This window comes from Aulostomus chinensis, chromosome 11, assembly GCF_037954235.1.
Source record: "Aulostomus chinensis isolate RoL2024-O1b breed Wild chromosome 11, RoL_Achi_v1.0, whole genome shotgun sequence".
NCBI classification, from domain to species: Eukaryota; Metazoa; Chordata; class Actinopteri; order Syngnathiformes; family Aulostomidae; genus Aulostomus; species Aulostomus chinensis.
In genome coordinates, this window is record NC_141330.1 from 12,659,587 (window position 1) to 12,672,243 (window position 12,657).

At 44.9% G+C, this 12,657-nt stretch overlaps 1 protein-coding gene across 1 annotated transcript in view; it reads left to right on the forward strand.

Moving 5' to 3' along the window:
• The first annotated feature begins 218 nt into the window (after positions 1-218).
• itga8 (integrin, alpha 8) overlaps positions 219-12,657 on the forward strand; it is a 41,735-nt gene continuing 29,296 nt past the window's right edge. Inside the window, exons 1-8 of the mRNA XM_086218590.1 lie at positions 219-605; positions 886-1,016; positions 5,519-5,619; positions 5,710-5,833; positions 8,293-8,354; positions 8,786-8,831; positions 11,117-11,242; positions 11,340-11,384. Of these exons, the coding sequence (XP_086074716.1) occupies positions 412-605; positions 886-1,016; positions 5,519-5,619; positions 5,710-5,833; positions 8,293-8,354; positions 8,786-8,831; positions 11,117-11,242; positions 11,340-11,384 (829 nt within the window). The 5' untranslated portion in view covers positions 219-411. The remainder of the gene's footprint in view (positions 606-885; positions 1,017-5,518; positions 5,620-5,709; positions 5,834-8,292; positions 8,355-8,785; positions 8,832-11,116; positions 11,243-11,339; positions 11,385-12,657) is intronic.

Genomic DNA, 12,657 nt, shown 5'->3' on the forward strand with positions numbered 1-12,657 from the left:
GCCATAGTCATTAATTGTTTGAGGATTAAGCTTCACAATAAATGTGCCTTTTAAAAAAAAAAATGGCAATGACGCACCAGTTCTGTTGTGGTCCCAGATGTGGTCTGTGCCTTCTAGTGTGTCTGTGTGTGCGCGCAGAAGGCGGGGGCACAACTGTGTAGTCTTGCATTGGTGCCTCGGAGCAGACCTGGTGGTTACAGGGGTGTCGGGAGGGAGTTTTGAGGGGAGCGCAAGCAGAGATCCAGACTCAGCCCTGAAGACCCTCCCTCACCTGCACGGAGGAACTTCTCTCTCTCTCTCTCTCTCTCTCTCTCTCTCTCTCTCTCTCTCTCTCTCTCTCTCTCTCTCTCTCTCAAACACACACACACAGTTTCCCTCCACATTTTGGGAATACAGAGTTCTGTCTGTGGGATGGAGCGTGCATGGGACTGTATTTCCTCCGCTGGGATGTTTGTTCTCGGGGTGCTCTCGGTGCTTTGGCCGGCGCCAACTGGAGTTTGGAGTTTTAATCTTTACGCAGAGCATCCTACACTCTACCGGGGACCCGAGGGGAGTTATTTCGGTTATTCTGTGGACTTCTACCAAGCCACATCCGACAGCAACACGTGAGTGGCAACATCAAGACTGAACTTGTCTCTTCAAGAGTTTTGGTCCAACTTTACTGTCATATCTAGACTGTCTGAGAAATCATATTTGAGCTAAATAAAACCAGAATAAATGACATTTAGTATCTTAGATGCTCTGGAAGGAGTCCAAACTATGAGAATCACTCAGGTTAAAACCATGTAACAAACAAGGAAACTTATGAATGAATCTTTGACTACACATGCTTGCATGAATACTCTCTTGCATGTCTTGGAAGTACCTTTTCTCTTTGTCCACCAGGATCAGTGTGTTGGTGGGGGCTCCCAAGGCGAACACCTCCCAGCCTGGCATAGTGGAGGCGGGGGCTGTCTACTACTGCCCCTGGCCAGGACACCCTGACAGCTGCAGACAGATTCCTTTTGATAACTCCAGTGAGTTACCTCTTTTACTTTGTCATGTCAGGAGCTGAAGTGATTTTTATTCACTGGATATGATTAAATCCTGAGTGTGGACATGGAGAGGAAGGCTGCTGGACAAACTTGTTTTATGACCTCTCTTATTTGGGCTGCAGAAATATGTGTGCCTTCTCTGATGTGGATCCTTTTTAAGAAGCCATAGGTGGCCCCAGATGTTGAGACATTTGGAACCGCTGGGTTTCGTAACCTGTGCGTCTGGTATGTGTGTCTGAGAAACACAGATAAGACGTATGGGTCTCATCAGCTTCATCTTACATAGCGGCGCGAGGCTCAATCATCATGATTCTGCTTTATTAACATCAATGGAAACTGTCCAATCAGTGTGTGGTGCACACTTTTCCATGTGAGTTGTAATCGTGTGTGTGTGTGTGTGTGTGTGTGTGTGAGAGAGAGAGAGAGAGAGAGAGAGAGGGGTAAAAAACCAGAACAAGTGAGGAAGCAAGCGGGCGAGAGAGAGAGAGAGAGAGTAGGGGGGAGACAGGGAGGTAGGGAGAAAAGAAAGGGAGGAGTAAACTGTATGCACATGGGAATTTAGTTCCCGTTTTGGAAGAAAAGGGGGATTGGGTGAGGTCTGCTTTTCATTAGATGCTGAAAATTTATCCCTGTCTCCTTTCCCCTCCTCTTGTCTCTCCTTCTCCATCAATCTCTCTCTCTCTCTCTCTCTCTCTCTCTCTCCTTGCTCTCGCTCTCTGTGAGATGACTTCTGTCATCACTGTGTAGGCCACATAAAGAGAGATAGAGATGGAAGTGCACTTATCATGCTCAGTAATTTGGTGGAAACGGCTTCGTACTCTATGTACTCTATGTACTCTATATACTCTATATACTCTATGACTTAGATCCATATCCAGTTTCAGAGTAATAAATACACACTGAAACACCAGCAAATATTGTTCAGCACTGAAGCAGAAGCTTTAAAATATGAGGAAGATATCAGCAGAGTGGCTCACAGGCACCACTGTGTGCTGGTTGCAGAGCAGCTGATTAATCAATGACCACTAATCAGCTGATATTCTGGCTCAAATGACACCCAGACACAAATAAATCTCCAAACTGAGCTTTCATAGGCCTCCATCGAGTTAATTCTGGGTTCAGTTCTCATCACATGTTTAGTGTTAGTAAATTGCTTGGAGGTTAACAGCAGGTTTTGGGAGTAAAGGGCTAAACACGGAGGCGGTCATGCACATGTGTGTCGTTTCAACAGAATAAAGTGATGGATGTCTGTGGGTATTTTTAGAGTTGCCTCAGTCACGTCATCACAGGTATAATAAACCAGACTAGAAGACGCACACATGGCGAGCACCCGAATCAGCTCCAGTGGGGAACATCTGTGTGTGCTGCGCTGGTTATTATCCTTGCGTCAGTTTCACGTACACGGGCATGTACCTGTGTGTTTGCGTGGGCTCGGTGCCAAAAGGCAGGCTTGTCAAGTCAGGCAGGAGGAGGTGGGCGAGGGAGGCTGATCCAGAGATAGTGCCATGAAGGCATAGCATCTCCAGGACTAGACCGAAGGAACCTGGCCTCACTCAGGCCTCATCTGGGCCACGTTTGGCATTTCTGGCTCTGATACGGGCCCCATCTGGGCCAAACGTGAATTGGGTCATTCCTCATTCTCTCCCTTCACCCACGATTTGCCATTAGTGCTTGGATAAAGATTAGGGCTCAAATGATGGAGGATAATTGAGGCTGATACTAACAATAGAAAGAAAAAATGTGATATTGATACATTGGCCGGGTTATATTTTGCAATGGTCCCTGCAAATGTGGTTATCAAACAGTTGTGACAAAGATATGTAATGGATACAGGATATATCACAGTTTATTATGCAATTTTTACACTCAAACATTACTTTTTAATGTTTGTGGATATAAATACAGACGAAACACATAAGCACCAGTTCCATCCATCCATCCATCCATTTTCTATACCGCTAATCTGTTAAGGCTCATGGCGGGTGGGGGTGGAGTCCATCCCAGCTGACATTGGGTGAGAGGCGGGGTTCACCCTGGACGGGTCGCCAGTCCGTCGCAGGGCCATCAGGAGCAATTAGAGCTTCAGTGTCTTGCTCAGAGACACTTCAGAGCCATTCTGCCCCTATAAGCACTAATTAATGTTACATTTTTTTCCATCTTCATGCCTATTTGAAGGAATATTAAAACAAACATCTGAAAATTACAACATGACTTTGAAGTTTCCACGTAGCTGACCACGTAACACCGGAATGGCGCTGCAGATCATTGGTGCATTTTGAACTTTATTAAACATCTACACGTCTGCCTTGCACCTGCAACGGTGGACGTAGAAGTCCTGCGTTGTGTTTGTATGCCTTCCTGCTATCTTTGCCATGGTGACATTAAGCTGTGACCAACAAGAAAACAATGACACAATCATAAAAAGAATATTTTCTTTAAGGGGACAAATGAAACCAGTGTGTTTCAATAAGGTGACAGCAAACTTCTAGAAATAGAACCTATCATAACAGTATTATTTCATTTATTGTAAGGCGTTGAATAAGGCTGTGGAGAGAACACATGATTCTGATTGTTAGTCATGTTTTACACTTTGGGTAGTCATTCTGTCTATCAGCAGGCGGTTCAAGCTTACATGAGAGATCAAGTAGCTGGAGAGGTCGGGGTCTTGTCCCCAGGCCCTCGTGGTTTATAATTCAGTGCAGGGAACGCTGTTCCCTGAGACAGGAAGAAGTCTCCAAGCCTCAGCGTTACATCCCGCTGCTCCCCCAATTCCTGGTGGGAGGTGGTCAGTATTGGCACACACAGAACAAATGGTTTCATGAAATATCTTCAGGTTGTCTTCTTGCCAAGCTGTGCCAGCTCCCGTCTAAGAGCCTGAGAGTTGCTTCTCCAGTGACTGTGAACAGATGTTTAGGGAATCTAACAGGACAGTGTCCACTCAGACATTTAGATTGAAAGATATAAATACCTGGATATGGGAGTCGAGCTCTTCCATTGTCCATTAGCTTCTTGGAGAGGAACAGAACAAGCAAACATCAGAAGAAGCAGCTTCATCAGAGATCTCAAAATATCATCCTTCTCTGCTGATATCGTCTCAGCGCCCAGCAAAGAATGTCGAGCTCCGTCCTCAAGAGCCTGCTGCAATACTGATGACGACAAATGTACACCAAAGAACATAGTCACGTGACACAGAGTTAGTACAGTCTGTGTGAAGGGCTGAAGGTGTGTGTGTGTGTGTGTGTGTGTGTGTGTGTGTGTGTGTGTGTGCGTGTGCATGTGCGTGTGTGTGTGTGTGTTGACATACTCAGCAGGTGTGTTTGGCAGGTGTCTCTCCTTCAGGTTCTGCCTCACCACCTGTGTGTCACTGTCTCGGAGCTGTGAGCGCGTCTCCTCCAGGCAGACCTCCAGCTCTCACTGCCTGCTCCGTTGCCTCCTCAAGCTTAAAAGAAATTGTTTGTGAGAGTGGTGTCAGTATGACGGGGATGTTGGTGTTGTTTATGGGAGCCACTAACCTGTAACTGGAGCTCGTTTTCCCTCAATGCTCTTCACGAGCCATTTGCTGCTTTTATCTGCATCATGACACCAAAAATAATCTGTCAAATGAACATGAAGTCCAGATTTGTAAGACAAACATCAATACTTGACATAATACTAGTGTTTGAAGTATTTTAGAGGAAGAGAGAGGGATTTGAGTGTAAAAATTCGGATTTTCTGATAGCTGTTTCCCATCTATCAAGAGCTAAACAATTAATTCAGGACTCAGTCTTGGAACACACATTTGTCACTTCAAGGAACCTTTTGAGAATAATGACATTAACTTAATGATCAATTCCCTCCTTGAAATGTCCAAACATGAGCAGTGCAACTATTAAACAATACTTGCCGCTCAAATATGCTCACTCAGCAGATTGTCTTTCTACAGCCATTGTTGTTGTTGTTTTTGTTGTTGTTTTAAGTGTGCGTGGGTGTGAGCATGTGCTAAAGGAAGGCGTTTAACAAGGAGGGATCTGCACGGCTCTAAAGAGACCCAGCTGGCCTGTAGTAACACTGGGAAGTATCTGTAAAGACACACACATTCACATACACACAGCACAACATCACACCAAATCTGACACTTTATTGTTCAGTTGGAAGGGAAACGCTTTAAATGTGTGTGTGTGTGTGTGTGTGTGTGTGTGTGTGTGTGTGTGTGTGTGTGTGTGTGTGTGTGTGTGTGTGTGTGTACCAGTCTCTCAAGTGTTGTTATTTTATTTTACGGGACCTGCTTTCACTAAAAACCTTCCAATATCCTGTCAAGTGTCTGGTTTGGGGGGGGGGGGGGCAAATGGGCAAATGGTGTCTTGATGTTTGTTATTGGCTAAATGCTTTCCATCTCCAGGCAAGTCAATATTAGCTTTCACTGGCGCCGTTATGAAATGTCTCCTTCATTTCGCTTTTATATGTCTTCACCACTTCCTGTCTCTCCATCCGTCCCTCTCTCCCAGATAACCGAATGATAAAAGTCAACGGCACCAGAGAGCCTCTGGAGTTTAAGTCGCACCAGTGGTTCGGAGCATCCGTCAGGACTCACAAAGGGAAGGTGGTGGTGAGTGGACGTGATTGAAAAGTTTCACCAAAACTTCTCTTGTTTATGTTGGGGTCTCCAAGTAGAATTAAAGTGACGTTTGTTGCGCAGGCCTGTGCTCCTCTCTACCACTGGCGGGCGGTGAAGTTGAGTGGTGAGAAGGACCCAGTCGGGACCTGCTATGTGGCCGTGCAGAACTTCAGTGCCTACGCTGAGTACTCGCCCTGCAGGACCAGTGAGTAACTACAAGACACTATTTACCCCCCCCCCCCCCCCATCTTCCATTTGCAGGCAAAGGAACCCTTTTTCGAGATTTTCTTTTCTTTTCCTTACAGACCCTGTCAGATTATAACTTAAATCGGTGTAACATGCTGTTATGTGACATAAAGTTAAACGCTGGGCATAGATTTTTACTTCACCCGATAAAAATTTGTGTCTGCCTCGGGTTTTTTCTCTGGTGTTTAACCTGTTAAAGAGCTCTGCTTTTCAAAAATTTCAGCTTTCTCTAGGAGGAGAAATGTTTGATAAGTAAAGTCACATTTAAGGTGTATTTGGTTACTTGACACACAGTCACTGGTTCGAATCCCTGTGTTATCCGCCACCAGGAACAATTTGCAATGTCAATGAGCGGGAGGCCAGAGGAGGGGATGTCCTGGTCGCCTCCTTTGACTGGTCAGGGTGCCTGTTTGGAAAGGAGAGAAAGTGGAGAGGATGCACTGTGTCCTCCTGGCGACACCTCTTACTGTCACTTACATGTGACCCTCCCTAGGTCGTCAGAGGGGGCGGAGCTTGGAATCAGGGTGACTGGCCTTGTGATTGGCTTTCCGAGTGTTAAACCTTGTTTTTTCACCCACTGCTCCCTCTTCCCCTTTGTCCCTCATCACCATCTTACAGCATGGTGGTGATCATGTGAAAGGCAGTCCAAGGCCTACCTGTCTGATTACCACCACAGGACACACACACAGTTGTTTGTAGGTGTGTGTGACATCCTTTGTAACTGTTTTCAGCTTAAAATGGTTGAGAATGCCAGTTCAATTGACTGAAACCAAGACTGAGAACATCTTGAGCGGCGTTACTATGGTTGGACAGGGGCCTCGGTGTAAATGAGTCCTAATTTAAAAGCTGTTAGCATCTGATGCTAAATTCTGTTCTTCCATGCAATGCACCACACACACTATCTGTTCCTATCTTCTCCCCTCTGATTTCTGTCATCAGCTCTCTAAACGGGATCATGGGATTCCCCCAACCATCCCCACCCCACCACACTTTTATGTTATCTCAGTCTGAGACATTTCTCCTGCGACCTCTTTTGCCCTTTACATTGATGTGTGGCAGCAGTGTATGATAAGAACCAATGGAGGCTATCAGGTGGCACATCATAAACAGCAGATCAAACACAGGCCTTATCGCCCCCACCGCCACCACCACCACCATGATCTGCTCTGCATAAAAGCCCCTCACTGTTCACACTCACACACGCTAACGCTCCCCACAGCTGACTCGTTTAAGCATTTCTTGTTTATACCAGCGATGACTAATCAAGAGCAGCATAATCAGACTGTAAACTGAATTGTCCTCAAGGGGGAAATTCATGCATCCAAGTCTGATTGTTCTGTCGCCATCTTTACTAGAATCTACACGAGCTACTATAAGTCAGACATTGTTTACACATGAATAGCTACACATCATCGAGCTGCAGCTCGGAGTGCCTCTGGAATGAGAGCTATTCATTGTGTGAATATGAGTTTTGTGTTCTCTCGGGGGGGGAGAAACACAAGATGCATTATCGATTTCTGATTTAAATTGTCTTCATCTTCTCCCAAATTTGCAATTTCAAATATGCAATTTACCTTTATCCTTTATTTTCATAACTCAGTTTAACCGTCTGAAGTCACAATCACAAAAAGTTTTTCAAACCCTTCACTTTCCAGAACGAAAGTTTTTTAATTATTTTCATGTGGTGCAGGCCTTTCATCTCCATCATCATACCCTAGTCCGTCATGAAATCAATGGATTCATTGTTCAGAGCATCACACAACAATTGGAGAAATTATTCTTTGAATTCGATTCATTTTTTCTGATAACATTGAACTCAATATAAAGGATGTTTGTTTCGATGGAAATGTTCTGCTCTATAGCTTTAAGTTGCTTGATGAGAACATCCATAAATCAGGAGCTCAAAAGGTGAGTTCCCCAGTTACGTCTGGAACTTCTCCATTCTAGAACGTCTTCTATTTCCCCGATAGACGCGACAAGCTCCTTCGGTCATCACATGCCAAACCCAGTTGGAAGAGCAGCAAAAAAGTCTTTTCAAGTGATAAAACTCCACGAGTGTATACTCCTGTTCTTGTTGAATTACTGTTGTTGAGACTATTTCGTCTATTAAAACCCAACTTAATGCTAATAGTATTCAAATACTGCAAAAGAACCAATCAGTTACTCATCTGTGTTCTAGCTGCAGGGCTCAGATTTTGACGTGGTCTCATCGGTGGAGCTTAAGATGACAGTCAACCGAGATCAATGAGGCTTTCTGAATCAGTGCATGAACCATTGGTTTTGGAATCTCACTGCAACTCAGAATTAGATACTTTTCTATGTCCTGTATGAAACAAACAGCATATTGTTGTTACTTAAACTCTCTGAAGACAAGAAAACATGCTTTATATTTTTGTTGTGTGCTTGTGTGGTTTCCAGATGACCCCGATCCAGAAGGGCAGGGGTTCTGCCAGGCTGGCTTCAGTGTGGATTTCACAAAGGTAAATTCATAGTCAACATGATTGGTTTAACAATCCCATCCATACATCCCCCCCCCCCGCCCCCCACAAGACTCCCTTCAAAGATTTATAGAGAGGATGAGTGCAAGACGAGAGCATGTTTGTCCTCAGAGGAGCCCCCTCAACTCTGAACACAATAGACCAAATACACATACATACATATACACATTCTTTCACTGTATAGTCAATGTGACCTTTGGCCTCTGTCTCACGGTCCACCTCTACCCTTCTGTACAGGAAGCTGTCATTCTCTAAAGGATGTCAACAGGCATGACAGCAGGAATCAAAAGTGCACACATGCTGCTGCATTTGTCATACACTCCCGCCAGTCTGACACGAACATTCCCTTATGTAACGGTAACTGAGAAATCAGCGTCACATGGCTGACCCTAACTGGTTTTTATTCATTCCAGGAAGGAATGCTGGTGGTAGGAGGACCTGGAAGCTTTTACTGGCAAGGTAACTGCAACAACAGTGTGTAAACCTCAATGAATTCAAATGAGTATGAGGAAATGGAGATGAGTTTAACAGTCAGAAAAGCCCCCCCCCCACACACACACACACACACACACACACACACACGCACTCACACTGTTGCACTTGCCAGATCTGCACTTTCATCACAGGTTTCTTAAATAGGGAGACGGAACGAAATGTGCATCTTTCTTTTTGCCTCTTTCCATCTCCTTTTTCTTCCCCTCCCTTGCCCCTTTACTTCATGTCTGTAACAGTGTAACAGGAAGTGGCTGTTTGGGCTCTGTAATGAGCTGATCGGAGGGTAATGGAGTGTGGAGGGACTGCCCCTCTGCCCCATGATAAAACACAGACTGAAGGACTCAAGGCCATGCTACAGGGGTGGCGGGTGAGGGGTTGGGGGGGGGTTTGACAAGGACAGAGAAGAGGTGGGGAGAAGAATGATAGAGAAAGAGAGCCGGGAGGACAGCGAGAGTGATGAGTCGTCGTTAAGGAGATGATAGAAACATGGTGCAGCAATAAGTGAGAAAAATGAGAAGTGAGGTGCAAGCAAAGGAGTCAGATGGAGAAGAGAGATGGATCTCCAGTTTGTTTAAAGCAGTGCTGGGGTCAGCTGGCTCTCTGGTGGGGGGGGGGGGGGGGTCATCCATGCAGAAGGATGGAATGTCGTAATAGGTGGAGACACTGCTAGAATTTGCCAACCATGTCGCACTACTCCCCCAACTCCGTGTGTGTGTGTGTGTGTGTGTGTGTGTGTGTGTGTGTGTGTGTGTGTGTGTGTGTGTGTGTGTGTGTGTGATCCTAATTTCAGTCAGGACGACTCAGGACCCAAACAATTGTAGGATGTTGAGGCTGGTTTACACTCAAATTTGGCAAAATAGCAGGAGGCTTATGTATCATACTAGCAAGAATAAGCATTCAGCACGAAGGCTGACCCCCCCCCCCCCCCAAAAAAGAAACAAAATATAGGGACAGCAGCAACATGCAAAAGTGGATGAATTTGAGGAAAACAAACGAAAATGAAGACAGCTTAACCTTGTTAGACTTAAACTTCAAGAAAAATCTCCACATTTTTGTTTCTGTCCTTTTTTTGGAAGAGAAAAGATCAAGATCATGTCCATCAAGACCTTTATTACTCAGCGTACAGCTGATAGGAGGTGAGCGGCTCGTGTGGCTTTCCTGAACTAACTTTTTTTTAGAGAGAACTTTGTTTTGCAGCTGTTGGCAAGAAGCAGTCGCTGATCAGTTGCACACCTTCATTCTCCTTTCATTCCCTGTCTTTGTAACAGCTGATTGGACCTTCATCTTCACTTCAGAAAAGAAAAATCACGCACCGGCTACATAAATTACTACAGTTCTGTGTCGGAGAAGTTATTCTATACAATTAAATATTGATACTCCGGCATGTAAAAAGCACGCTGGACAGGCATCGGAGACATTCTAATGGGCTGCTCACTCTCAATGCCCTCAGCGTGGCAGGGCTGGCTGCCTCGGGTTAACACACTTCCTCCAAATGTTTATAAAAGCACTCAGCTTGGAGTTTACAGCCTCTAATATACAGCTCTAATCTTCAGCCGTCAGCCTGAGCCATCTTACAAATCCTCTTTTATATACAGTCCTGTTATCTCAGGATGCTTCCCATTAGTAGCAGGGACTTGTGCGTGTAGCATTAATCAGATGGAAGACTAATAATGAGTTGATATAGTGGTATTTTGGGAGATGAACTGGCAGGGAAGGCGAAGGAGAGACTGAGGGAAGAACTGCGTAGGGTTAATAGGGCACCTTTTCCTCCCCATCACTGCACACGCACACACGCATTCAAGAGGATTTATGGAAGGTTGAGGCTAGCTGTAGATAAAATCATTTGTTTGTCTGACCTCCTGTTCAACACTTGAGGAAGGATGGTCTTTGTGTGTGTGCATGCTAATAATTCAGAATCCTCACCACCGACACGACAGATGTTTTTCTGAGAGTTTTAAAGGAATATTTTTTTAACCCCTATTTCTCCGGTAATGACGTGTGTTAACTTTTCCTCCGGGAAAAGTGTGTTGTTTGCATCTTAGATGAAGTGTGTTGGAGCTCCAGCAGGTTTCGATAGCAGAGGGCAAGAAGTTTTCCCTCCATGGGGTCGAAGACAAAATCGCTGTCCACGAACAGATGTGACATTCTCACCCTGGTTGTTTATTTTTTCTATCTATCCATCTGTGTGTGTGTGCGTGTGTGTGTGTGTGTGTGTGTTTGTGTGTGTGCATGCGCGCGTGTGTGTGCAGGTCAAGTGATGACAGCAGGCGTAGCTGAGATATTGAATGGCTACTCTTTGAAGGCAGTGCTGAGACGAGTTCCTGGAGAGAAATATACTTTTGCTGCTGAAGACAAACATGACAACAGTTACCTTGGTAACAAAGTCCCAAACACATGGACCCTAAATAATCATCATAATCACACACAGAGCAAAGTGTAGATGATATCACCCACATGATGATTTGTCTCCAGGTTACTCTGTGGCAGTGGGAGAGTTTACAGGAGACTCGGAACAAGGTGAGAAAGACAAAACATCATTACAACATCCTGCAAAGATGTATGAGCGCATGTTTACAGAGTTTGGCAGGTGTTGGGTGAAAATGAACGAATGAATCACTTAGAACAAATCTTCTTAGTGCCCAGTACGCCCGATGAATGTACACACACGAATCCGACTTTCACGTTTTATTCCAAACTTTTCATGCCTCCTGGGTGTTGGCTAATCCATCCCCTGCTGTGTGTTTGCTGCCATGATACGTGCACAACAAGCGGGACAACCCATGAATAAGCAAGGACCGATTAATCCAGACTTAGGCAGGCTACACCGGAGGTGGCAATTCATTGTGTTGGACTCAGAATAAAACTCAACTGCAGGGTAAACTATACAAAACGGATTCAGAATTGATGTATTAGAATTACCATTTTATCCTTATTAGTGAAACTAAACCCATATTTGAGAAGATGTATCAAAACTGCAAAGGTCAGACACTGACAAGTCTATTTTCTCTTAATACTCTTTGGTCTGGACGCTCTGTAATTGGGTGAGCAATAGGGAGTGGACAGCTGGGTGACAGTGTCTGAACTCACAGGCCATAATGAAAACTGTCTCTGTATGTCTGGGTCACGACCCCGAGGGGACAGGATTTCGGGAACCACTGATAAAGGGATTTCCTCTCCTCCATCCCGACTGATTAGAATGATTAGTGCAGACTCCAAAGACCTCTTCAGGACTAGAGCGGGTCCAGAGAGTCTCCTTTGGATCTGAAATATTATGTGGGGAAAGAGAAACGCACGACACACAGCACCATGTTGTCAAATACGCGCATGGAAAGTACCTTTGGGGTCATTTTTAATTTACTCAGAGAAAAAGAGTAGAGCAAAACAAGTTCTGATTACTAGGAATGCAAATGACGATTCTATTTTTCGTATTGCACGCGCTTGTGACATCCCGTCTCTTTGTGAGCTTCAAGTGCTGCACTGGTGAAGCTTGTTTTCACGCCATCGTTTTGTCAGCACTACAAAAGAAATCCACAAACCTTTTCAACAAAGCAAGCAGATATTTCACTCAAGGAAATATGAAGTAAACATAAAAATCTGTCCTCGTCACAAGCTGTCACAGCTGGTCTCATTAGCACCCCCGTCAATGACACTTCTGAAAGACCTCCATTCATAGTTTTCTATCTTATCAGAGACTCTCATCTAATTATCATTCAGAGGGATCTTTTCTGGGCAACATCCCCACTCATCCCTACCCCACAAAGTCCCTGAACACCCTCCAGCACAACACATG